Raw genomic sequence first — 26,734 nt, 5'->3', positions numbered from 1 at the left:
CGGCAATACGTAATGAGCTAAAGCAGACAACATCTGCTAATGGTGGGCTTGGACTGTTACAAATGATATTAGAGCCAAACACCGAGAAGTGTGCCAGTAAGAACGTTGGGTCTCAAGGGAGTTGCTAATGATGGGCTTGGACTGTTATAAATAGTTTCAGAGCCAAACACCGAGAAGTGTGCCAATAAGGACGTTGGGCCCCAAAACAGTAGATTGTGAGATCTCACATCAGTTGAAGAGGAGAACGAAGCATTCCTTATATATTGGACCACGTCAGTAGATTGTGAGATCTTGGTTATCAAATCTTTTAAAACTCCATCATCTTCTAAGTTCTAAGTCCCAAGAAACCCAATGATTCCTCAAGAAATGGACGCATACATCAAAGAATCAATCGACCACACACTGGGCCTCCCCGTCTCCACCCAAACGCTGGCTCTGAAACTCGCCGCCTTCGAAGCCACCCAGCGCCGCCTCGAAGCCCAATGCCTCTCTTTACAGTCTAAATTAAACCAACACATCCGCTCAACCAAAGCCGCGCAGGTTCGACCCTTAATTACTTCATAAATTTCATGAATTTTTTTTTTCATAATCTATGGGTTTTGGTTGGTTCAGGCCGAAGCGATGATGAGCGCGCAAGGCTTGAAGAAGGCGATCGAGAGAAACGAACGATTAAGCAAAGAGAATTCGCGTTTGGAGGATCAATTAAAGAAAATGAAAGTCATTGCAAGTAGAGGGAAAATGGCTATCCATGGCGTCAAGGAGGCGGAAGATCGTGCGCGTAAGTTGAACAACGAGGCTATGAAATTAACCGAGGATTTAAATTTCTTTAAAGAACAACACCAAATGCGAAAGGTGAGATTAATTTGAATCGTTCTTTAATCTTTTGTTAGTAATCACGACCCTCCACAATGGTACGATCTTGTCTATTTTGAGCATAAGCTAAAGAATCAATTAACCTGCGTGGGACCTTCCCAACAATCCTCAACAATCTTCCCTTTAAACAAAGTACACCATAGAGCCTTTCTTGGGGCCTATGGAACCCTTCGAACGTGGGACCCTCCCAACAATCCTCAACAATCTTCCCCTTAAACAAAGTACACCACAGAGCTTCCCTCGAGGCATATGGAACCCCTCGAACATGGGACCCTCCCAATGATCCTCAACAATCTTCCCCTTAAGCAAAGTACACCATAGAGCCTCATTCGAGCCTATAGAACCCCTCGAATAGCCTCCCCTTAATTGAGGCCCCAAATAGCAAAAGAATTAATTAGCCAACGAGGGACCCTCCCAACAATCCTCCCCTCGAACAAAGTACACCATAGAACATCCCTTGAGGCCTATTGAGCCTCTCGAACAGCCTCCCCTTAATTGAGGCTCAACTCCTTTTTGAGTTTGATTCAATTTTGTTGCAGTTTTCCTTCGCTTCCATGGAGGAGGTTCTGGTCGAGACGGCTTTAAATGATTTGGTTCTTAGGGATACTGGTTCGACCGTTGGGCAGTTCTTGGTGGCGAACATGAACAACGACTCGTGCCGAAGATTGCTACATTTGTCGCAGAGCTTAAGGCCTTCAACTCAAAGAGCTCTGTTTCTGGCTGCTCAAATCAAGACCCTCGAGGAAAACAATCGACAGCTTCAGATTCGCCTCTCGGTAGCTCAAGGGGAGGTGAGATTTCATGAAAGATTCAAACTTTTGACCTCTCGATCGAAACCCATTTCATAAAACGGTTCGTAATTTTCTGGTATCGTTGTTATTAAGGTCATACTATTGTCGGATGAGATTGGTCGGCTGTTGGAGGATAAAGAAGACAGCAGCCCAGACCCAGATTTTGCCAGGAAACCACCGGCTAGTAGTTCATCCGTGAAGGTTGAGAAAAATGAATGGAATGGCTGTAACTTGTTTAAGCAGTTTGTGATTGTTGTCTGTTTTTGTATGATTGTTTATTATTTTTTATTTACGTTGACTTCCTAGAACCATGAATTGTGTCAACGGTATTTGACTTTTGCAGTTGCGTCAAAACAAAAGACCATGGGAATCGTTGAAGTCGGAAGATTGATTGTGGCTTCATTGTCCTTCATGTTTAGGCCCCTTAATTAGGAATGTACATGGGATTTTGGGATTTTGAGTTCGAATTTTTTTTTACCTAGGTTGGAGGGTCCGATTTTTATTATTATTTTAAAAAATTCTAATTGAACGAAGTGAGAGATCCCATATCGATTAGAGAAGAAAATGAGTGCCAGAAAGAACGCTGACCTCCAAAGGAGGTGCGCATCAGATGGAGTGCCAGCAAGGACACTAACCTCTAAAAGGTGGTGTGCCAATAAGGACGTTGACAACCAAAAGGTGGTGTGCCAGTAAAGACGTTGACCTCCAAAGGAGGTGGACACCGAATGGTATATGTCAGCGAGGCCGCTGAGCCCAATGGGGCGGGGCGGATTGTGAGATCCCACATCGATACGTTGGTCCCGAAGGAGGTGGACACCGGATGGTGTGCCAATAAGGACGCTGAGCCCAATGGGGCGGGGCGGATTGTGAGATCCCACATCGATACGTTGGTCCCGAAGGAGGTGGACACCGGATGGTGTGCCAATAAGGACGCTGACCTCCAAAGGAGGTAGACACCGAGTGGTGTATGTCAACGAGGACGCTGAGCTCAATGAGGTAGATTGTGAGATCCCACATCGATACGCTGGCTCTGAAGGAGGTTTGAAGGTGGACATAAGACGGTGTGCCAGCAAGGATGCTGACCTCCAAAGGAGGTGGACACTAGATGGTATATGAGAGTGAGGACGCTGAGCCCAATGAAATGGATTGTGAGATCCCACATCGGTACACTGGCCTCGAAGGAAGTGGACTCCGAGTAGTGTGCCAGCAAAGACGTTGACCTCCAAAGGAGGTGGACACCGGGTGGTATATGAGAGTGACGACGCTGAGCCCAATGAAATGGATTGTGAGATCCCACAACGATACGCTGGCCTCGAAGGAAGTGGACTCCAAGTAGTGTGCCAGCAAAGACGTTGACCTCCAAAGGAGGTGGACACCAAATAGTGAGCCAACAAGGATGCTGACTTCCAAAGGTGGACACCAGATGGTGTATGCCAACGAGGACGATTAGCCTAATGGGGTGGATTGTGAGATCCCACATCGACACGTTGGCCCAAAGGAGGTGGACATTGAGTGGTGTCCCAGCAAGGACGCTGACCTCTAAAGAAAGTGGACACCGGGTGGTTTATGCCAACGAGGACATTGAACCCAATGAGGTAGATTGTGAGATCCCACATTGATTAGAGAGAAGAATGAATGTCAACATCAGTTAGAGAACGGAACATTTTTCACAAGGACGTGGAAACTTCCTACTAGGAAACGTGTTTAAATAACCTCGAGAGAAAATTCATAAGGAAAAATCCAAAGAGAATAATATTGTGAGTTTGGGCTCTCGCAGTCAAGTTGAGTAGGATCGAATGTTAACCCTATTCTCAAATTGGTTGAGTTGACCAGAATGTTAGAGTCCATTGAGTTGACCTCTACTGCCACTACCAAGTAAGTTAGATTTGTGAGATGGGTAGAAAAATATGATACAGAAGTGGCGAACAGCCTAATAATACCAATTAAAACATACAAAATTAATAAAAAAAATTATAAAACATTATTATTTTTTCTAATCCTACACAAAATTCTCACCACAAAACTAAGAAAATCGTACTAATATGTATTACATCGCCGCCGCCGCCGCCGCCACAACGAGCATCACTGCTGCAAGATACCCACAGCGGCGAACATTGTTTGACACAGCGCCATTACCAGGACCCGACGGCGGCGTTGGCGGCGGATTAGGATTTAATTCCGGAGGGTTTGCGATGGATGCCGGTGGAATGACCGCAGTGGCAGGCGGAGCTGGAGGAGAAGCGGTCGGCGTGGGTGCTGGCGGATGCGACTTGGCCATTGGAGGGAGAGCCGGCGAAACCCTCGGAGCCAAGGTTGGGCCCATCCTCGAGGATGGCGGACGGGCGGTCCGAGTCGGTGATGCGGCCGGCGGCATTCCCGGAGACAGAGCAGCGGCGGAAGAAGCTAATGAAGCGAAGAGGAAGGCGAAGAGGAAGGTAGAAAGAGGCATCGTGGATGGGTGGAAGAAGGTCCGATGATGATCGAGAAATCAGCAGAACGGTGCGCTGTGTTTATAGAGAGAGAGCGGAGAGGGAGGATCTGCCACGTTGTGTGTTGGTCGGTGTGACGGTGTACGGCTTTTATATATATATATATATATATATATATATATATATATATATATATACACACGATTCGACTCAGTTTAGTTGACGGAGAGAAATCTTTTCTCACTGTCAGTTCAATTTTTTATTTAAACAGATATTCTTTGACATGTTCTATGCGAGTCTCATTAGGGTTTCGATTCCGGTTAGATAGACATCGCCATTAACATTCAAATTAAAAAGTGTTTAAAAATGGGTTCTTCCTATTGGGGTTCAGAGCAGAAATTGAGCTTCGATTAAGGAGAGGTTGTTCGAGGGCTCTATAGGCTCCAGTAGAGGCTCTATAATGTACAAGGATTGTTAGGAAATGGGTCTCACATTGGCCAATTGAGCAGAAGATCATGAGTTTATAAGTAAGAAATACTATATTCGTTGGTATGAGATCTTTTTTTGGAGAAGCCAAAAGCAAAGTCACTAGAACTTAGGTTCAAAGTAGACAATATCATACTATTATAAAGGTTTGTGATTTGAGGTTGACGGACAAACCTATAGATCCAAAAGCAGTAGCCCACGTCAACGTCACCATTTTTGTCACCTATTTTAGTATTATTACATAATTATTATCTTCCTAAACTACCAAAATCAGTGCCGAGTGGAGCATGTTGTAAGATTATTATTATACAAGAACAGACACATGGTAAATAAAAGATACGACACGTGTGTGTGAACCAACCACTTCATTGCCTCGAACATGCCCTAATACGTCAGCCACATGTATTATTCTATGATTTATGTTTATCTACCGTGACATGAATGAACCGAAACTACATCCAAAATTTAATGATACAATTTCTTTTTCAATTATATTAAAGATATATATATTTTTTTTTTTTAATTAGAAATTGAGATGTTTGGGTCCCTATTGGGCTATCATCCACTTCAAGTCTCCTCTGTGAGGACTGTTAAAAGCCCAACATCACATGGGTTGTGGACTTCAAAACAATGTTACGCTGACCCAACAAAAAGTCAACCACAATAAAAAGTCAACCCGTCTAAATGTCATTTTTTTAAGATTTAATTCATATAAGCATTTTAGTTACCACCACGTCAATTTTAGGTCATCGTAATATCAATTTTTCATTTGACGTTTTAATTAATTTATATATGAATATTTTTTAAATAAGAACAAAATTTTATGAGCACTTATTTATATATATATATATATATATATATATATATATATATATATATATATATATATATAATTCAGGGATTATTTTCCATTAATGCAAATCTAATAATGGAAAAATAAAACCAGACAATCTCATCAATATAAACAATTTTTAAAAAAATGAGGCAATGCTAAAATCAAAATATTTTCCAAAAATTGACGAAATATACAGTTGGAAATACGGTATTTGGGTGACCCATCATTCAGGGGTCTCTTTTTGTCCACTGATCTACGTGGACGTGGTCCAATTTGGTTGTTTCTATTTCAATCTGATGTGTACTGACTATACTGAAATTAAATTTGTGACTTGATGCATTAACTAACTAATTATAATTATTGCCACCTAAATTTGCATAATAATTAAATTCCAAAAAGTAAGTGGATTAAATATCACTAATCATAGGATTTTTTTTTCTTCGTTATTAATATAAATAATTATACTTCTGTAATAATAATAATAATTATTATTTAGTATAAATGATATGCACGTACTTATTCTTTTCTTGAAGGTCGCTCTTGTTAGTCAATGGATAAATTATTTGAAAACTATTATATTAAAAGTTTAAATTTTAAAATATTAAATTAACTTTTTATTTAAAAAGTATTTTTAAACTTTAAAAAATTTAATAATACCCTTAAATTTAGAAAAAAAAATAAAAAAAAATTCAAAACTTTATAAAAATTTAAAATTCTTTTTAAAAAGTTAAAATAAAATAAGTATTTTCATTAATTTTTTATTTTTAAAAAGAACAGTCTCATTGTAAATGGGCCCACGGCGTCTTTAATGGTGCTCACTAACACGTCACCGACATTTCGCCACGTATACACCATTCGCTTTTTTCACTCACTGATTTGTCGTTGCTTTATGCGCCCTTTTTTTATGGACATTTTTTTCAAATTATCTACAGTACAATATTGGAACTTGGAGCCATATGGGACCAGCTGGATTATGCCACGTAGCAAGACAGAGATCTGATGTCTTGTCTGTACGACACGTGTAAAGGCTAAAAATTAGGGTTTTTTTTAAAAAAAGAAAAATTAAATGTGAAAGTCAAAACGACAATTGAAAAGGTAATCACATGATTTGGGGTTTGATTAAAGAAGAAAAAAGAGGTTTAAAGCAAAGAATTTTTCATTATTAAAAGTAATGCTTTGCTTTCTCTTTTATAGAATTAGTTAATGTTTTCCTTTTCCTTTTTTTTATTCCTTTTCATAGGCTCAATGTCTCTATTTTGGTCTATGTGTAATAATATCATAAATTTATTAATATTAGACAATTATATATTAATTATCATAAATTTCGATTGGTGATCCGAGCTACGAATATAAAATTTCGGAGCTTGGGATAGTGAGTTTGGTTGTCAGGTTGTTTTTTTTTTTTTATTGTTTAAAATATATATATATATTTATCTTTAAATATATGTTATAAATATATATATATATTTATCTTTAAATATATGTTATATAATAACTAAAATCTATAACGTTCAAATCTCAAATGTTTACCTGTCATAACACATCACTAATTTAGACTATAAACCTTAAATATATAAATATATATATATATATATTTTAAGTAGTATAGGATAGGGTTGGGTTGAGTTTTTAGGTTGATCACTCGGACAAAAAAATGTCAACCCGGAACAGAATTGAATTTTTGTTTTTCCAAAAATTCAACCTTACTCGGACTATAAAAAAAAAAATCTAACCCAACCCAGTGGGTTAGGTTATAACAACCCAAACCCACCGTTAGAATATATTGTCTATTTTGACATGTTATGTATCACTGTCATTTTCAAGGTTTTAAAATGTGTCTGATAAGGAGATGTTTTCTCTCTTGTAAGAAATGCTTTGTGTCCCTCTCCAAACGGATGTGGGATCTCACACCCTCATAATGGGTCAAAGGGGACAATATGTCTGTCAGTGGGATTGGGATGTTTTATGGGTAATGTGGATTGGTCTGATTATCAAATCATATAAACACCTCTATTCCATTATCGTTTTCTAGCCCACCACGAACCGTTAATGCTTCTATCAATCTCGGTAAAAAAAGAATTACGGTCGACAATATGTTATAATTAGTGGTTACAATAAAGTATAGGATTAATGTGGTTAATTAATTGAAAAGAAAAAGTAGTTTTTAGCGGCTTTTGAAATTGCTTTTTGAGTATGAAGAAGGATAGAGTAGAGGGTTAGGTATTGTTATTATTGTGCAATGCCAAAAGTGGGAAGCAAGATGGCGACAATTCACGAGGACTAGCTCATTTTAGCAAACTCACCTCATGGACTAGCTCATTTTAGCAAACTTTTGTCTTTTTTTTTTTTTTTTTAACGCTAAGAAAAAAACATAAATTATAATTCTTAAAAAAATTCGACGATCGATTAACCAAACTGAACCTATACGATTTAAGATTGTGTGGAAACCTCTATTTACCGAGCACATTTTAAGACTGTGAAGTTGACGGCGATAGTAATAGGCTAAAACTGACAATATTTGCTAGAAGTGAGTTTGTACTGTTACAAATGGTATCATAGTCAGATATTAGGCGGTGTGTCAGTGAAAACATTGGGTCCCCAAGTGGATATAAGAGTATGGAAAATGAGTATAAGAGCGTGGAAACCTCTACCTAGTAGACACATTTTGAGATTGTGAAGCTGACTACGATACCTAAGAGGCCAAAAGGTACAAGATTTACTAGGCATATGTGGAAAATGGGGTATATGAGTGTGGAAACTTATGTCTAGTAGATGCATTTTAAAACCGTGAAATTGATGGCGATACGTAACAGACTAAAACAAACATATCTGCTAATGGTGGGATTGTACTGTTACAATTTAAGTTTAAGGTTAAAAGGAACCAAAATCCGAAAAAATATAATTCTTATTTTAAGCCCGATTTAATTAATTAGAATAATTGAAATTATTTTATATAATGATTAAATTATTAAATATGGAGTGACAATAATTTTGAATAATAATAATAATAATAATAATAATAATAATAGCGTCCTTAGAGAGGGAAAAACGCATAATAATGGCGGCAGTTACAATTACAGGTTGGTTCTTGAAAATAAGTTTGGAAAATGAAAAATATGGCTTTAAAAAAAAAAAAGAAAAGAAAAAGAAATTAGAAGGGTATTTGGTGTCCAATAAAAAAAATATGTGGGGCCCACAGGAAGTGACTAAATCCCGATATGTAATTTCATCTTTGTTCCTCTACGCGGAAATGGTATCGAGCAAAAGGCAGTGTGTGGCCGAATGCCGTACCAGAATCAACCATAAAACTTAAGCAATCCACCTCTCTGCCGTGCCGATCTCTTCGCCGCCCCTCGCCGGAGATCATCAAAGCCGAAGCCAGAGGCTGACAGAGAAAGAGAGAGAGAGAAACAGTCGTGTTTTGGAAGCGATTTGCTCGGCCATTGCTTAGAGTGACGGCGGAGAGAGAGGAGAGATGCTGAAGCGGAGGAGGAGAGCAGTGGTGCTGCTGAGGAAGTTGCTAACCTGCGCCATATGCTCTATAGCTTTACTAGCGCTTCTTTCTGTTCATCTTCACTTTTTTCCGTCCTCCAAAGTCCCTGGCTTCTCCGATTCACACAAGCTTCCTGCGGTCGGTGATTTTTCTTTTCTCTTAATCTCTACTCTCGCTCTTTATTTCTTCTTTTATCCTTCACGTATGATTGTGTTTTGAACTTTGTTTCTTCAATTTTGTTTGATTTCTGAAATGTTGCTAAGGAGCACTTCTGATTCTTGCGTTTGAATTCGAAGTTACTAGAGTTCTTATTCAACGAACCACTGGAGGAACCGAATAGCATAGCTTTTATTATGTTTTGGTTGTGTGTGATGTAGTCCGATTTCGTGTGTGTACTCTTTAATTATATTGTCTGTGAGTTATTCTCGATTATGAATTGAGATTAGGTATGGTATTCTTTGACTTCGAGTCATTTTGTTGACTAGTTTACTCGTGAAATGTTTGACGGAATGGTTTTAGGTTTTCTCATTATGAAATAGTGATTTCACTGATTTTGATTTTGGAAAATTTCTGCTAACATATTTTGTGTTCCTAATCATGTAGCAACGTGAATTTAAACATCAGAGGTTGAGCACTGAGAATAGCTGGACTCGGGAGATTGTTCCGCTCCATTTGTCCAAAGCTCCTGTTGCTTCTCGCAAGGTTTTCCATTTCTTTAACTCCGTAGTTATGATTCATTTGCAGAATGCCCTCAATAATATCAGTAGGATCTGGAAAGATTTGGAAAAAATGATATGCCGTCTGAGACTTTTCTACTTCGTAACTGTTTTTTTAGCAATTAGTAGAACACGATCTTTCTAATCTTTGATGAAAATAAGTAATCAGGTTTTTGTGGTTGGCTTGAAGTTGAATATATGTAATTTCGCTGTTGATAAGAAGTTATGCACATTTCACTTTTTCACTCCTTTAGACTTGACAGTTGGGCAGTGCAAACTTGGTTCTGGGTCTGGACAAGCTATGGAAGCCTCCATCAAATCGCGACTTTTTGCCGTGTGTAGAGCCTAGTTCGAATTATACATGTAAGAATGATCCTAAGTTGATCTTGTTCCAAACGAAAACCCCTTGTACTTATTCTCTGAACTTTTATCCGCTATGCAGCTCCTGGGGAGTCACGAGGTTACCTTCTAGTTCATACAAATGGGGGACTCAATCAAATGCGTGCTGGGGTTTGTACCTGTCACTACATTATTATAGTACCAATAATTATTCCTCTCAAGTGTTTTGGCATTTTTCTTTTTGCTAAAATATAATTCTTATTGAACCAGTACATATGATGTTAATAAGAGTTCTCAAAGAATAGTTTTACTTCCTGAACGTTTATTCCTTTGTCATTTATCTATATTCCAGTTTGGAATGTTATCTTCATTTCATTGTGGACTGTTGTCTCCCTTACATTTTGGCTGTTTTGTTTCTTTACCTTTCAATTTAGTCATTCAACCCTCCCACTCACTAAAGTCAAAATTTTGGCCCACTCTCATTTTATGCTATTGACTATGCATCCAATTGTATTGTAAAAACATGGGTGCTTGGAGGAGGGATTCTAAAGCATTCAGAAATTAGCCCTAAATCTTATGATTTTCATGGTTACCTTATGGAAAGCCTAATTGCCACAGTATCCATACAACGCTTTGAAAATTCTTGCTTATAGTTCTGTCCTGAAATTTGTATTCTGCACATTATGTAAGTATATTGTAGATCCCAGAGTTGTTACCAAGTCCTTTTGCGTTCATTATGTTTGAATACTTCTTAACTAATCTATTGAAGTTTTGGTCTTTAACAACTATTTTCATTCTTGAATTGCAGATATGTGACATGGTAGCTGTAGCTCGCATTATTAATGCTACCCTTGTAATTCCAGAACTTGATAAGCAATCTTTTTGGCAGGACACTAGGTTTCCTCTTGTTCATCTTTTTTTTTTCCCCAAATGTTTTTCCTTTTATTTGTGGGTTTTCCTTGTGTCACGTTGCCCAGTCCATGATTGAGTTTATTTTATTTTTGTAATCTCCAGCAATTTCTCAGATGTTTTTGATGAAGATCATTTTATCAGTGCTCTTTCTATGGATGTAAAAGTGGTAAAAAAGCTTCCTAAAGAATTGGCTTCTTCTTTGAAGATAGTTAGGCATTTTAGAAGCTGGTCAGGTATGGATTATTACGAGGAGGAGATTGCTACCCTTTGGGAAGAATTTCAGGTATTTCTACTTCATTTGGATCTTGTTAGTGCAAATCCCAGTTATTGTTCTTCATTAACTAATGTGGTGCAATTTCTTGTTAGGTTATTCGAGCTGCAAAATCTGATTCACGATTAGCAAACAATAATCTACCTTCAGATATACAGAGGCTCCGTTGCCGTGCTTGTTATCAAGCCCTCCGTTTTGCACCTAAAATTGAAGCCTTGGGAAAAGTAATATTCTGTTATATTCTTTTTTTGCTGCTGGAGTAATCATATCCCATCTTTTAGTCATTATAAATAGTTATAATGTATGCTGTAGTTATTGGTGGATCGAATGAGGTCTCATGGTCCTTATATTGCTCTACATTTACGATATGAGAAGGACATGCTTGCGTTTAGTGGATGTACACATGATTTATCTCCTGCTGAAGCTGATGAGCTGAGGATGATTAGGTACAAAACCCTTTCTATATCCTTTATGTGGTTGGTTACATTGTACACTCGTAACTACTGGTGGTGTGTTGAGTACAATGCCTGATTCCTCTTATTTTCTTTCTCTTCTTCTTTTGCCTTTTTCGTGGTGGTGGTGTTGGGGGACACTTGCAGAGAAAATACTTCATATTGGAAGGTAAAGGAGATAGATCCTTTGGAACAAAGATCCAAAGGGTTCTGCCCATTAACACCAAAGGAGGTCGGAATATTTCTTAGTGCACTTGGCTACCCATCAAAAACTCCTATATACATTGCAGCTGGAGAGATTTATGGTGGCGATTCACATATGTCCAATCTTCAAGCACGGTACCCATTACTGATGAGCAAGGTATCAACATTTACTGCAACTTTTTCACCTAAAGTTTCTTAATCTAAAAAACTAGAACACTGAGCAGCGTCCTTTCGAAAATTTAATCGATAGCTTTTGTTCATGAAAAAGGTTCCATGAACTTAAAGAACTCAAATCCAACGTCCTATTAGCTATGCTAATTTGATCAATAGCTTTTGTCTAGTAAGTATGTGCAATGATAGCTTATTTTCTTTTTCTGAAAATTACAGGAGAAATTAGCATCTGCTGAGGAGCTCGAACCTTTTGTCAATCATGCATCTCAAATGGCTGCCCTTGACTACATTGTGTCTGTTGAGAGTGACGTTTTTGTTCCTTCATACTCTGGGAATATGGCCAGAGCAGTCGAAGGTCACCGGCGATTTCTTGGACATAGGAAAACTATATCTCCTGACAGGCAAGAAAGTTGACATTAAAAGCATCTTCTGCTTTAACAACCTTTCAATTGCTTTCACTGAAGCTGTTTGTGTCATCTTGTTATTGTCTATCAGGAAAGGGCTTGTTCGTTTGTTCGACAAACTTGATCAGGGAACAATGAAAGAAGGGAAAAATTTGGCCAACCGAATTTTTGAGATGCACAGGAGAAGGTACTGCTTATAGCCGTGTTTTTCTTCTCATATTATTAGTTAGTCAATGGGATAGTGTTAGAAATTACGAATCTCCACCCGGGTATGATATTGTCGACCACTTTGACGACTTTGAGCATAAACTCTTATGACTTTGCTTTGGACTTCTCTAAAAGGCCTCATACCAATGTAGATGTATTCCGTATTTATAAACCTATGATCAATCTCTAAATTAGTCAATGTGAGACTCCCTCCCAACAATCCTCCCCTCGAACAAAGTATACCGTAGAGCCTCCCCGGAGGCCTATGGAGCTCTTGAATAGCCTCCCCGTAATCAAGGCTGGACTCCTTCTCTAGAGTCCTCGAACAAAGTACACCTTTTGTCCGACACTTGAGTCATTTTTTACTACACCTTCGAGGCTCACAACTTATTTATTCGAATGAGGATTCTATTGACATGGCTAAGTTAAAAGTATGCCTTTGATACCATGTTAGGAATTACAAACCTCCACAATGACATGATATTGTCCACTTTGAGAATAAACTCATGACTTTGCTTTGGGTTCCTCAAAAGGCCTCATACCAATGAAGATGTATTCCTTACTTATAACTCCATGATTATTCTCTAAATTAGCCAACGTGGGACTCCCTCCCAACCATCCTCAACAGTTTAGTATATTTTATAAAGAAAAAAACACCGAGGAGCAGCTGTTTACCTTTTGACTAATTTTTACCGTACAGCCACCCGTCATGAATAACGAGTTCAAAACTTGTATTTGATTTTGCTCTGAAACCTGTTTTCTCAGGCAAGGCTCTGCGAGGAAGAGAAAAGGCCCCATTTCAGGAACCAAAGGCATGGACAGGTTCCGCTCAGAAGAAGCCTTTTATGTTAACCCTTTGCCAGATTGTTTATGTCAAAGAGAAATACCAACTGGAAACATGACCATTTTCAGATAGTTCAACCAAATAGCAATATAAGATTCACCTAGAGTAGGATGTATAGGCAGACGACCCGTCAACCCGGTCACTGGCTGTACATCGTTGCAGTCAGCCAGAGCGACGGAGTGTTTATAACCGAGTTTTGGTAGTCGGCGGTGGTATAAGAGGTTGAGGGACGATTCCTTTACGCAGAGGGGTTACTAAGTCTAATTGTTTCCATGCTATAGTAATTTAATACAATAATGAGGTAAGAATTGAAGCAATTTTATTAATTTCAATGATGCAAAATTCACTATAGTTCCTTTAATGTAATGTTGCACTGTTTTTAAATGCAACGTAGGTTCTTTTATCGGCTGCCTAACTTTGTAGTAATTATATGAAGCCCTGTTTCGGCCATGGATGAACAAATTATCACCATATTAGTAGTGTTCATTGAACTCGAGCATTCGTAATATTGTTACGTATTTGAATGATTGTACAAAACTAATTTTAAGCCAATATGGTAAGTGTTGAAAATACTATTAAAATTTGTTTTTTTGTAATAATAATAAGTTAACTTATTTTATTATTGGTCAAAATAGTTTTAATACAATTTTACTAGTTTAGTTCTTTAACTTTTATGTTTGTGTCGATTCAGTCAAATAGTATAAGGTTATGTGTTTTGTAACCGCCAAATATTGTTTCTTCGACTTTTTTTCAAGATTTTTAAAAGGCATTTGCTAGGGGAGGTTTTCATACCCTTATAAATAATGTTTCGTTGTTTTCTGTTCGTGGGATTTTATAATTTACCCCTTTGGGGTCCAGCGTTTTTTCTGGCACTTGTTTTCCTCTTTAATCGATGTGGGATCTCATAATCCACCCACCTTCAAGACCCATCGTTTAAGTTAGCACTCGTTCCTCTCTCTAATCGATATGAAATCTCACATGTTTTGTATTTATTAGGTCTCGCGGATAAAAAATTAAAAATAAACTGATTTATTAAATATAAAATTAAATTTAATGTCTAATAATACAATAAACTTATAGATTTATTTTTTAAAAATATTAATTAGGTCAATAAAAAAAAAATTAGGCGGTCACTTACCTTTCAAAATTTTCTAGCGTCCCAGGGACCAATAAAGAACCGCCACGTCATTTTCACGATCCGTATGGTGTTCTGGAAAGAGCATCTTAACCGTCCGATTAAGTACAAAGCAGCACAGTGACGGCCAATCATATCCATCCGCTCGGACGGGGAGCGCCGTCCTATATAAAGCGCTTAATTCATTTGTTTTCGAATTAAATCCCAATCTATTCGAGCTCCTCAATTCTCTCTCGGTTCTCAAGCGCCTCTTCGCCGTCCAGGTTAGCTTCTCTTCGCCTCCTTAATCTTCCTTTTCTTTTCTTGCAATTGCTTGGTACGATCACTTTCGATGTGTTCTGGTTTTCTGCTCAAATTCTTTCTAATAGATTATAATTGATGATTAGCTTTACTTTCTGGAGTCGATTTGGTATGACTACTTCTTTTGAAACCTAAACATAATAATCGAAGAATTCGTCCAAAGTTTTCTGAAGGAGTAGGAAGAAGTAGGTTAAATCTATTAGTTGCCTCGAATTCGTCAAAAGTTTTCTGAAGGAGTAGGAAGAAGTAGGTTAAATCTATTAGTTGCCTCGAATTTATTGATTATAGAACAATCGTCAGATGTTCTTGGTCATTCTAATTGGGAAACGGAGCGGAACGCGATTTTAATGAAGTTGTTTTAGCAATCTGTTTTGTTTTGATTGAGCGACGTCTATGCAGATGGCTCGTACCAAGCAAACCGCTCGCAAATCCACTGGTGGAAAAGCTCCCAGGAAGCAGCTTGCTACTAAGGTATGAACATGGAAGATTGGAACCTAAATTCTCAATGCTCATTGACATTTGTTTCTTAACCTTAACCCTAATATAATTGTCGCCATTACCAATATTTTCATAGGCTGCGCGTAAGTCCGCCCCAACTACTGGAGGCGTGAAGAAACCACACAGATACCGCCCAGGAACAGTTGCTCTTCGGTGTGTAACCTTTTATCTATAATCTTGTTCATACGACAGATCATTAATGGTTATCTTGTTCATACGAAATCTCATGGCGTCGTTTTAATGTAATGTGTTGCAGAGAAATTCGCAAGTACCAGAAGAGCACAGAGCTTCTAATTCGCAAGCTCCCATTCCAGAGGCTTGTTCGTGAAATTGCACAGGATTTCAAGACAGATCTGCGGTTCCAAAGCCACGCGGTTTTGGCTTTGCAAGAGGCGGCTGAAGCTTACCTGGTTGGGCTGTTCGAAGACACCAACCTCTGCGCCATTCATGCCAAGCGCGTTACAATAATGCCGAAAGATATTCAACTTGCCAGAAGAATTCGTGGGGAAAGAGCTTAACCAGCTTCCCAAATTACTCGATGCATCATCAATATAATATTTTTCCTGTGCTCCAATCTCAACCGATGTGTAAAAATTGAGCTTTTTGCAACTATAAACACAATCTTAGTTTAACTTTGAATGTCATAGTTTGTGAAGTTCAAATGCGTAGTTCATCGATTCTTCCAATCAAATTGAGTTTGATCTTTAAATTTCTTCATTCATGATCGTCAAAAGTATGCAATGAGAAAAAAGAGATCAAATTTCTTCATTGTCTTATTGGATTGGAACATAATCATTGAAGAAACAGGGGATAGTCGCATCAACAAACTTGGCTGAAATTGGATTTTGAATAAAAGACCAAAAACCAGCCGGAAATTATGAACTCAATTGTTTGAGGAGATAGTTTATTTGGAATTTAAGGGCAGCGTGTGGCTTAACTCCTACAGTGGACCTGGGAAGGTGCCGTTCTCCCTTTGCTCATTCCACCTCTCTACCTGCAACAATTATCACAACACACAGCTTTAGTAATGAAATGAAACACGCACACGCACACGCATACACATCGAGTCATTTGAATGCATACCCATTCAGTTGGGCATAGAGAACGATAGTATTTTGCAAATTTGTCACACTCTGGAGCACCTTCCCCTTTCGCTTGTATGCATCTGTACGCATCACAAAGAAGCTTCAGCTAACCATTTGAATTCTGGGTCAAAACAATAGAAAAGACGTACATTTACCTTGTTTTTTACGTTTAAGAAACATATGAATTCTTGACCAAAAGAATAGCAAAGACGTATATTTTACTTGCGACGTTTAAGAAACATTTGAATCCTTGGCCAAAACAATAGCAAAGATATACAATTGCCTTGTGTTCGACTTTTAAGAAACATCTGAATTCATGGACAAAACAATAGGAAAGACATACATTTGCCTTGTTTTCGACGTTTAAGAAACATTTGAATTCTTGGCCAAGACAATAGCAAAGACGTATATTTGACTTGTTTTCGACTTTTAAGAAACATTTGAATTCGTGGCCAAAACAATAGTAAAGACACACATTTGCCTTGTTTTTTACTTTTAAGAAACATTTGAATTCTTAGACCAAAACAATAGCAACAGCAAAGACAATGAAATCTACAGGCTTAACACTAGTAATTATAAGATTAATTCTCAAGATTCAGAAGCTTATCAAATAAGGCCTAAGAAGAGACAAGAAATGAAGAAAAGAATATTAAAAATTACCTATGGTACTCAATATAGCGAGTGAAGCAATGCCTAGTTTGATTTGTAGTAGGGAACCGGAAATCTGCTGGAGCTGTTTCAAGCTGCAAATGAGCAAACCAAATAATATGAACAAACAAACTAAGAGATGCCTTAATAATGTCATGAATTAAAAAACGAACGATAGCATTGTTGATCATCAGTGTCAGTAACAACCTTAATCTCAGGTGCCTCATTGCTGCTTTCTTGATCACCAGAATTTTCCTCGTCTCTGGCTCCGCTGCTTTCTTGCTCAGCAGCAGCTGCCGATGCATCTTCATTGTTTTCATCGACAGGAGTGTTGTCACCGCCTTGATCAGCAGCATCGGCTTCAACAGGTGGGTCGTCATTCTTCACAACAACTTCTGCAGGAGGAGGAACATTTTCTGAGTTCTCTACCTCTTTCACTTCAGAGGGCTCTGCTATATCCACCTTCTCCACTTTATCTTCCAATGAATATTGCTGAAAGCCAAATTAACAGAAAGTTATCCCCAATTCTCAAATATGAACATTATGATACTGACTTTGTAAAAGAAAAGAGGTCAGTCTCTATGAAATGTTCCTCTAGATGAGCATGACAAATCATCGTAGAGAAGTCACATGGTAAAATGTAACAGCTCAAGCCCATCGCTAGCGGATATTGTCCGCTTCGGCCCGTTACGTATCGCAGTTAGCCTCACGGTTTTAAAACACGTCTACTAGAGAGAGGTTTCCACACCCTTATAAATAATGTTTCGTTCCCCTCCCCCAATCAATGTGGGATCTCACAATCCACCTTCTTTTGGGACCTTTGGGACCTAGCATCCTCGTTGGCACACCGTTCGGTGCCTAGATTTGATAACATTTATAACCGCTCAAACCCACCGCAAGCAAATATTGTCCGCTTCGGCCTGTTATGTATTGCTGTCAATCTCACAGTTTTAATCACATCTATAAGGAGAGGTTTCCACACCCTTATAAAGAATGTTTTGTTCCCCTTTCTAACCGTTGTGGAATGTCACATAAAACTCACTAAATATTAACTTTGAATTCATTGAGATTCCTCACGTAAACCAAGCAGCTCAAGCCCGTTTCTTTTCTTCTCTCTTTTCTACAGAGCAGTTCGGTGAAGCCATAGCTAAATCAAGAAACGATTTTCAGCGGGAAGATATGATCCTTAATGATTCTCAGCTTCCATTCCAATGCAAAATCAGGCAAAAGGTTGAGCTCGTTGATAAAGATCTTTCAAACTTGGTGAAACACATTGATCTTTTAACAGCAAATAATAAACAGACAGTAAATTAAACCCACCAGAACTCGAAGGTGAACAACCTGGCAATCCAATCATGCTAAAAAAACTCAGTATTATTTCATATGGAACCGGGGGATCTAATCCAGAGAATTTACTACCGTTCTTCAATTATTTCCTCAACACTAAGAAGTTCGAATTTACAACAGAAAAAAACACCACGTATCTTCATAATTGAAGAATTCCTGCTGTATAACATTCGATCTATCAAAATCAATCCTAAATCGATCTAGATTGTAAAAAAGAAGGAAAAACGAAGCTAAAACAAAGATTTAGGATTTACGAAGAAATTCGAGACTGTTAAAGCTCTAAAAAAAAAAAAACTTAAAAAAAACCTCAGCTAAGGACGGGGCTTTTTCGCTCTGCGCTTCCGCCATGGATGAAAGAAGAAGAAGCGATCCGCTCCAGTTGCAGCTAGAAACGCAACGATTGGACAACAGAGGCGGCAGCAGGAAGGGCAAACGAAGGAGGAAGAAACTCTAACTCGTTGGTTAGGTTAAGATTGACCATACATTGGTTACGATGATTCCAGCAGAATCGAAAGAGCAACTGCGGTTATCCAATCACAACTTACCACGTCACTCGTTTGGTTTAGATTATGGGCTTTAATGGGCCGTATATTTTAACAAGGGCCCAACAAGTACAAATTATAATATTGTAAGAAAATAAAGATTAGATAATTAAGATAATTAATCTACAAAATAAAAAGTGGAAAACTCTAAGACTTTTACATGAAGTCTAGACATTTGTGAGAATTACCATTTTAGTACAATCTTTTTTTTTTAAAATTAATTTCTGGTTATATTTTAAAATTAATTTTGGTGCAATTAAATATTTTTCTTTTTCTTTTTCTTTGGCCTCTTCTTCATTTCAGACTATACCGACCACTAGTGAATGTAATGGCAAGACAGCAAAAACAAACCCTAAGCTCGAGTAAAAGTAGTGGTTCTAGGTTTGAATGAGCTTCAACCTCGACCATTTCAACTTTGTGAGGTCCCACATCGGTGGGAGAGAAAATACGAAGCATAAGGGTGTAGAGACCTTTCCCTAGCAAATGGGTTTTATAATCACGAGGCTGAGGACGATACACAATAGGCCAAAAAGACAATATTTGTTAGCAGTGGACTTGGGTAGTTATAAATAGTATCAAAATCAGACACCGAACGGTGTGCCAATGAAGACGATGGGCCTCCAATGAAGGTATATTGTGAGGTCTCGTATCGGTTGGAGAGAAGAACGAAGCATAATAGTGTGAAAACCTCTCTCTAATAGACGCATTGTGAAACCGTGAGGCTAACGACAATGCATAACGAACTAGAGCCAGTGAACCTAAACTATCCCTATATTAAGCAAGGAAACCATTAGTATTACACCTTTTTGGAGTGTCAAGGATTTCTTTATCATAAATAATCATTGCATTGTTGGGTGGACCAACCCTTTCCTTTGAGCTTTCAACAATGGTGCCAGTCTTCCTCTTTTCCCATCTTTCACTTTCTTACCTAATTTTGAACAAAATAATGCATTTGTTTATTTCTTTTACAATACAATAATAATAATTCATAGATTCCCACTGAATCTTTCACTACTACCAAGTAGAGGCCTCATCATCTTTATCACCTAATGTCTCAAGCCTTTATACTTCCATCACTCTTTATTCTTCAAAATACAACTCATCCTTCAAGTATTTCTTTTTTTCACTACTTCAAAGCACACCCTATTCAACAAAGATGTCATTCACAACCATAAATCATCATCAAATCTACCGCTCAAGTCCCCACCGCAGGCATATTGGATTTTTTCCTATCGGGCTTCCTCTCAAGGTTTCTAAAACGTGACTGATAAGGAGAGATTCCTACACCCTTATACAGAATGTTTTGTTTTCCTCTCCAACTGATGTGGGATCTCACAATCCACCCCCTTCGAAGCATAACATCCTCACTAACCCTCGTTCCCTTCTCTAATCTCTAATCGATGTGGGACCCCCCAATCCACCCCCCTTCGAGGCCCAGTATCCTTGTTGGCACACCATCTCGTGTCCCCGCCTTAGGGCTCAACCTCCCGGTGTGTCCACCCCCCTTAGGGTTCAACCTCCTCACTGGCACATCACCTAATATTTGGCTCTGATACCATTTGTAACAACTCAAGCGGGCTTTCTCTTTCAGGCTTCCCCTAAGGTTTTTAAAACGCGTCTGCTAGGGAGAGGTTTCCACACCCTTATAAAGAATGTTTCGTCCTCTCTAACTGATGTGAGATCTTACAAAATGCATAAAATTTTCCCTACAATGTGTTCAACGTATAATTGCCAAATCATGTAACCAAACAGTTTATAATTCACATTTAATGATTAAAAGAAAAAGATGAAATGCTTCAACTAAAGAATCTTATACGGCTAATGGGTCCAAAGTAAATGAAAACGACGACGACGATGATGATCTACCAAAAGAACACAGACTGGTTCTTGAACTTTGACCAGCAACAGTGATTTCTAATCCAGATCACATGCACGACAACAAGCAGACGCAAGCAAAGATTTAGAGACATGGGATTGGACTACCCTTCCATTATCATGCACTCAATTACGAAATTAGCAACAGTGCCGTTAGATTAAAGGTAAATTAGCAAATGAAAAGCAGTGAACAGAACAGCTGCATGCCTTCTTTTACGGGTCATGTCCCCTTCCCTTTTGTAATTATACTGAAAGACAAGAATTATAGTGACCAAAAGAAGCAAATGACAGAGCCCATAAGAGATACAGGCATGGTACTTCTTTTGCTTTCACACCTTTTCATTAAGCCACAATGAGTTATAAATTCAAACCATTATGCTATTATCAAATACCCAACAATGCAGCAATGCCTATCAATAAAGCAGAACATCATCTTTAATGAGTAAAAAAACCAGTCAAAATAGTTTCAAAAGACGAAGATTGGGGCCTTTCATTCAACCATTTTCTGAACATTTCAAGCTTGAAATGATATTATATATATAGTGAGCAATACAGAGGGTTTGTGTCCCTACTCACCGAGTTCTGTGAGGAGAAGAGACGTAGGCCACCATCCCCACCACTCCTAGAGCTGTCTGCTGCAACTCCTGTATGCCTGATCCCTCTGTTTGTATAGATTAGATAACAAAAATCAGTGGCGGCTGTGATCTGTTTGTGTTAGATAATACATATTATGGATAAAAGCTGTCAAGAATCTGTAGAATCGACCAGTACCAGTAGCACTGGCATAGGAAGAGACCATGGTAGTCTGAATCTCAGCAAGCTATCCCACAAGATTTCCAAGGCCACTTCCCAGCTGAGAAAGCCTGGCTTTGATGCTCCATTGAATCAAAACAATCCAAGCTTCAACAATCTGCAGAATCGACTTCAATCGGCACCACCTCCAGTTCAAACTCAGCAACAACAGAATCTACAGGCGCAGCAGCACCAGCCGCCGGTGTATAACATTAACAAGAATGACTTCCGAGATGTGGTTCAGAAACTTACAGGCTCACCGGCTCACGAACGATTCTCAAATCCTCCGCCTATTCAACCTCCTAAACCCCAAAGCTCTCGCCTCCATCGAATCCGCCCTCCTCCTCTCGCGCATGTTACCAATCGTCCCCCTCCTCTAAACACCAATATGCCTCCTCCTCCACAGCAGCTACTAAACAATGCGACCGCCGCGAATTTCCGCCTTGGCGGACGTCCTATGGCGCCATTGTCGCCGTTGCCTCCACTTCCAACCGTCCACGCAGCAGCGGAATCCCCTGTCTCCGCTTACATGCGATACATCCAGAATTCAATTCCTACCGCGGATTCAAATCCACCGCCGCCGCAAGGATTCTCCCCACTCGGCCCTCTGGTCTCCTCCGGCTGGAACAATTTAGCCGCGCAACAGCAAGGTACAATGCCTCTCCCGCCATCATCTGCAATGTTACAGTCCTCACATCCGCAGTTTCCAGTGCCACCATCATCGCCACTGCCATTTGGATGCTTGAACTCGCCAATGTCCTCGCATGGAGTGTTCCCTTCCCCGAATCTGGCGTTTTCGTCATCGATAGGTCAATTAGGGTTTCCGCAGTTGCCGCTCTCGCCTACTGTTCCCGCGTCAAGCCCGAGATGGATCGGCGACTAGTCCCCTCCGTGCTGGACATTCACCAAACGCCGTCGTTTAATGTATCAGGAGCCTCGGAACAAAAAGACCAAAAACCCCTATTATATTATTTTATTTTATTATTCACTCTGGAATTTAACCTGGGAAGTGTTTTTTTTCTTTTTGAGAATTACTAAGGTGTATTTTTATTTTATTGTCTTCAAATTGTTTTTAAAATAATTTTTATTATTCAACCACTTAAAAAAAAAAAGAGAGAGAGAGAATCCTTGAACAATTTATTTATAGTTCATCGATTTAAAAGACTATGCGAATCTTATTCGAGGGGTATCACCGTCCAAATTTTTATTTAATTTTCCATTTCGATAAGCTCAAGATTAAATTATTTATGGAAAATATGTCAATTGTCAACTGTCTCAGCATTTCTTGACATTTTAATTTAAAAAGAAAATACTTTATTAAATCATTTTAAAATCTCTATGTCAACTAGTACATAAAATTATTCCCAATTATATTATACTTTTGCTTATCTAACTTATTAAAATGTATGAATGTAGCAAAAATTCGAAATCGAATTCTAACATCAAACCCGAGACAGGACAAACAAGGCTCTCTCGTCCACCCTTTCCCTCCCTCAATATATATAGCACGCTTGACTAAGAGTTTCGAAAGTCGCTCCATCTTACTCGTTGCCCAAAGTCACTTGAGCATTGTACAAGTGCTTCCGGCTCCTTGGGGCCATGGCCACAACTATTTATTATAGTTGGCCAGGCTTGGAAGCAAGCTACAAACGCCTATCGGCGAGAACTAGGCTTGGCTTGGTTAGTAGTGCCTGCCCCTTGTCCTGGAGGCTCACCGGGAACCGTTCGATATTCCAAATTTGATTTGAATGGAAGAAAGAATAAGGAATTATGCTTAGTAGAAGGGGCTTTTAAGAACAATGGGGAAAAATTGAAAGCAAAATTGTAACAAAAAGCAGTGGGTATTCAACGTGAAGCCATTAGAGCTAGGCGACAAAATAGAGGTCAATGCTATTCAACGTCATCCAGTTCTATTGGACAAAATGCATCTTGAAAATGTAAAACAAGAGAAGCAAACAAAACTGATTTTAGATTATAGAATAAAAATGAAAAGAGAAAAAAAAGTAAACGAGGTTTTTGTAGCTCGGGTCACAATCCGGCAACAAATGACATGAGAGCCCTTACAACTCAGGATAGTACCAAATAAGCAACAAGAAGCAAGCATCTTCTCCTATCAAAAACATATTATGGAGAAGTTCATAACCCTACTTGGGGTGGGGACTCACTAATCTTACTGCTTTTCTTCCTCGCGCTTGGGGGGAGCTTCTTTGATCTCATCCGTACCCTCGTCCTGAAACAAAGATCAAGAAAAACAAACAAAAATAGTGCGTAAATCCGTGTAATTCTTGAGCAAGTGGTCGGCAATTAAAGGAAAGAGGAAGAAAGGTTTCATTCGTTGATTCATTCGCCAATCAATTATAGATTTAATAGTAGATTCTAGTGAGCAGCTATATGCAACGTATTTTTTCAATTCAATCACTGTTTCTGTATCATTTTGTGGAATGATTTTTTCAATAAATGTGCAATAAAACCAAAGGTGGGCTGAATTTAGTTTGTGTACCTGCATGTCCGAGGTCCAGAGAGTGAGGTTATCGCGGAGAAGTTGCATAATCAAAGTACTATCCTTGTAGGATTCCTCGCCGAGAGTATCCAACTCAGCGATGGCTTCATCAAACGCCTGGTTTAAGGATGAAAATTACATATGAATAAAATGGTAGATTGACATCGATTCATGAAAAGAAACTGTTACATAAGAACTGTTAATTAAAGCGGAACATAATAGATATGGATTCTCAGTCGGCATAAAAACTGAAAACCAGGCAAGCATACGATGATTCAGATGTTAGTTTTTTTTTTCCCCGAGAACATTACACAAGAATCGGTGATGATTTTATACCAAACGCAGAAATCGATCATTCGACTTTAGAATGAGAACCTTTGAAATTGACTAACCTGTTTTGCAAGACTGCAGGCACGATCAGGAGAATTCAAAATTTCATAGTAGAATACAGAGAAGTTGAGGGCCAATCCAAGTCGGATCGGATGTGTGGGAGGCAACTCGGCATTTGCAATATCCTGTAAAGGAAATTAGAGTTCGTTCAATTTTACGCAATACAAAAATCGGTAGAGCGGAAAGCACAACGCAGAAATGACCTCGTAATAATGAAAAATGGAAAATAACTCAAATAATCGTGATTTAAAATCAAGAAAACTAGCAGGAAAACAAAGAAACATAAAAAGTACGATCACCGTATTCATAACATATCAGCGAAATAAACGGATCGGACAAGAGAGAAGCAGACCTGAGCGGCTTTGTAAGCAGTGAGGGTACTTTCGGCAGCTTCCTTCCGTTCGGCACCGGTTTTGAATTCAGCCAGGTATCTATGGTAATCGCCTTTCATTTTAAGGTAAAATACCTTGGAATCTCCAGAGGCCGCGGAAGGAATGAGTCTGGAATCGAGGAGTTTGAGAATTCCATCGCAGATATTAGAGAGTTCGCTCTCGATTTTGGATCTGTAGTCACGGATCACAGAGACATGGTGATCATTACCTCGGCTCTCCTCCTTCTGCTCGATGGAGGAAATAATACGCCAAGAGGCCCTACGAGCGCCGATGACGTTCTTGTAGGCGACGGAGAGGAGGTTCCTCTCCTCGACGGTGAGCTCCTCCTTGTCGATAGAAGCGGAAACCTTCTCCATGAACTCGACCATCTCCTCGTAGCGCTCGGCCTGCTCAGCAAGCTTGGCCATGTAAACATTCTCCTCGCGAAGAGAGGGGGCGGTAGCCATTGCTAGGAAATGGAGATTGGATCTGAGGACCGGTGGATTTGGGATCAGAGGGTGAAAGAGGAAGAGGAAGAGGAAGAGAGGAGGAGAGGAAAACGGAGAGTGGAGGAGGTGGGCTTTTGAGGGACGAATGTAAGGCCTTTTTCAGGAGTAGTGGACCGAAAATTACGGCTGAGATGGAGAGAGATCTCAGTGATTCAATCTCAGCCCTTCGATCGCTGAAATTTGTCTGTATATTTTTATAAAAAAAAAAAACCCGTTCTCTTTTATTTATTTATTTATTTTAAAATAATAGTAATAATTTGAATATAACTAAAAAAAGAAGCATTCTTCTGTTTCTTGAATTAAAGGGCCCATGGCTGAAGCTGGGCAGCAAAGGAAGGCCATTCTTTGTTGACCTGACCGCTGACCGCTGACCTGGCCCAACTCCCCACTCTATTTTAATGTATTAATTAATCAACTTTTGTAAAATTAAATTCAAACTATTAATAGGGACTAATTTAATTTAAACTTTATTCAATTAACATGGACTATAATATAATAAATGAGGAAAATATCAACATATTTACTATTTTTGTAAGTTGAAAATTCAAAATAATTGTGACTGATTCTCGAACGTTTTAATATCAATAGGGGTGTACATGGGTCGAGTTGATTAGATTAGTAACTCAACCTACTCCACTGTTTTTTGGGTTCGGTTTGGGATGTTTAGAAGAAAAACTCTAATGTTCGAAGCACTCGAGGATAAAGCTGAGCAACTAGGAAGCGACAAACACAAAACTGTAAGCTAACAGTGAATCGAAATGAGAACTTGATGACTGAATACTGACTACAAATGTAAGATTGAGACAATATGAAACGAAGATAACTGGTACTTGAACCCTTTGCTCTCAAACCCGATGCGATGCTCTCAAATTCTATGCTACTCACTCAAGCGCAAAGCTAACAAAGCAAATGAAACTCGAAAATGGAAAGGTAGTGACGTGATGCAAACACTTCAGTCTAAGTCCGGTCTACAAGTACACATACGCCCTACACGTAGACACTGCACAATGTGTTGGCATCGCATATGGTAGATAAAGCCACATGAGGAGGGAAACTCGGGTTGGGGGCGTTGGGCTTGTGCTCGGGCCACTCTTGTTATTCTATTTCTCTTTCTTTTTTATTTTACATATAATTAGATTGGGTCGGGTTGCCTCAGTCCTTTGTCCACTAAACCCATACTCAACTCGAACCCGATTAGGTCTAAAAAAAATTCTATCCAACCCAATCCTTATAGCAAGGGTCACCATATTTGAGGCTCGCTTTTGCAATTGGTTTATCTTAAAAAAAAAAAAAAAAAAAAAAAAAAAAAAAAAAA

General features: G+C 38.8%; 7 protein-coding genes across 9 annotated transcripts; 5 read left to right on the top strand and 2 right to left on the bottom strand.

The window, feature by feature from the left end:
- The first annotated feature begins 494 nt into the window (after positions 1-494).
- LOC111454550 lies at positions 495-2,082 on the top strand. Its single transcript, XM_023096049.1, has 5 exons — positions 495-540; positions 613-852; positions 1,413-1,664; positions 1,758-1,865; positions 2,008-2,082. Exons 2-5 carry the CDS (start codon positions 622-624, stop codon positions 2,053-2,055), a joined length of 639 nt encoding a protein of 212 aa, XP_022951817.1. The 5' UTR covers positions 495-540; positions 613-621; the 3' UTR covers positions 2,056-2,082.
- A 1,624-nt stretch (positions 2,083-3,706) lies between these two features.
- Positions 3,707-4,141, top strand: LOC111454600 (glycine-rich cell wall structural protein-like). Its single transcript, XM_023096099.1, has one exon. It carries the CDS (start codon positions 3,707-3,709, stop codon positions 4,139-4,141), a length of 435 nt encoding a protein of 144 aa, XP_022951867.1.
- Positions 4,142-8,659: 4,518 nt separating this feature from the next.
- On the top strand, positions 8,660-13,918 carry LOC111454371 (O-fucosyltransferase 7-like). The gene is made up of 12 exons (XM_023095841.1): positions 8,660-9,045; positions 9,511-9,609; positions 9,887-9,986; positions 10,066-10,133; positions 10,771-10,859; positions 10,977-11,157; positions 11,241-11,369; positions 11,458-11,591; positions 11,745-11,958; positions 12,189-12,373; positions 12,468-12,563; positions 13,349-13,918. Exons 1-12 carry the CDS (start codon positions 8,890-8,892, stop codon positions 13,497-13,499), a joined length of 1,602 nt encoding a protein of 533 aa, XP_022951609.1. The 5' UTR covers positions 8,660-8,889; the 3' UTR covers positions 13,500-13,918.
- Positions 13,919-14,734: 816 nt separating this feature from the next.
- Positions 14,735-16,028, top strand: LOC111454375 (histone H3.3). 3 transcript variants are annotated; one of them, XM_023095847.1, is made up of 4 exons: positions 14,735-14,825; positions 15,262-15,333; positions 15,437-15,513; positions 15,617-15,999. In XM_023095847.1, exons 2-4 carry the CDS (start codon positions 15,262-15,264, stop codon positions 15,876-15,878), a joined length of 411 nt encoding a protein of 136 aa, XP_022951615.1. In that variant the 5' UTR covers positions 14,735-14,825; the 3' UTR covers positions 15,879-15,999. The 3 variants fall into 3 exon arrangements, with proteins under 3 accessions (XP_022951615.1, XP_022951613.1, XP_022951614.1); XM_023095845.1 differs by lacking the exon at positions 14,735-14,825 and having other exon boundaries at positions 15,238-15,333; positions 15,590-16,028; XM_023095846.1 differs by lacking the exon at positions 14,735-14,825 and having other exon boundaries at positions 15,243-15,333; positions 15,617-16,004.
- A 23-nt stretch (positions 16,029-16,051) lies between these two features.
- LOC111454374 (cytochrome c oxidase subunit 6b-1-like) lies at positions 16,052-18,945 on the bottom strand. Its single transcript, XM_023095844.1, has 5 exons — positions 18,747-18,945; positions 17,301-17,585; positions 17,106-17,188; positions 16,444-16,525; positions 16,052-16,354 (listed from the first exon to the last, which is right to left on the bottom strand). Exons 1-5 carry the CDS (start codon positions 18,786-18,788, stop codon positions 16,301-16,303), a joined length of 546 nt encoding a protein of 181 aa, XP_022951612.1. The 5' UTR covers positions 18,789-18,945; the 3' UTR covers positions 16,052-16,300.
- A 2,453-nt stretch (positions 18,946-21,398) lies between these two features.
- Positions 21,399-22,715, top strand: LOC111454372 (VQ motif-containing protein 9-like). The gene has a single exon (XM_023095842.1). It carries the CDS (start codon positions 21,588-21,590, stop codon positions 22,530-22,532), a length of 945 nt encoding a protein of 314 aa, XP_022951610.1. The 5' UTR covers positions 21,399-21,587; the 3' UTR covers positions 22,533-22,715.
- Positions 22,716-23,580: 865 nt separating this feature from the next.
- LOC111454376 (14-3-3-like protein) lies at positions 23,581-25,505 on the bottom strand. Its single transcript, XM_023095848.1, has 4 exons — positions 24,892-25,505; positions 24,542-24,664; positions 24,150-24,266; positions 23,581-23,879 (listed from the first exon to the last, which is right to left on the bottom strand). The coding sequence occupies exons 1-4, from the start codon at positions 25,375-25,377 to the stop codon at positions 23,820-23,822; spliced, it is 786 nt and encodes a 261-aa protein (XP_022951616.1). The 5' UTR covers positions 25,378-25,505; the 3' UTR covers positions 23,581-23,819.
- Between the last annotated feature and the right edge of the window lie 1,229 nt (positions 25,506-26,734).

Source organism: Cucurbita moschata, unplaced genomic scaffold (assembly GCF_002738365.1).
Source record: "Cucurbita moschata cultivar Rifu unplaced genomic scaffold, Cmos_1.0 Cmo_Scf00016, whole genome shotgun sequence".
Classification (NCBI taxonomy): Eukaryota; Viridiplantae; Streptophyta; class Magnoliopsida; order Cucurbitales; family Cucurbitaceae; genus Cucurbita; species Cucurbita moschata.
Note: the sequence above shows the minus strand (reverse complement) of the source record. Positions and strands in the feature narration are given on the sequence as shown.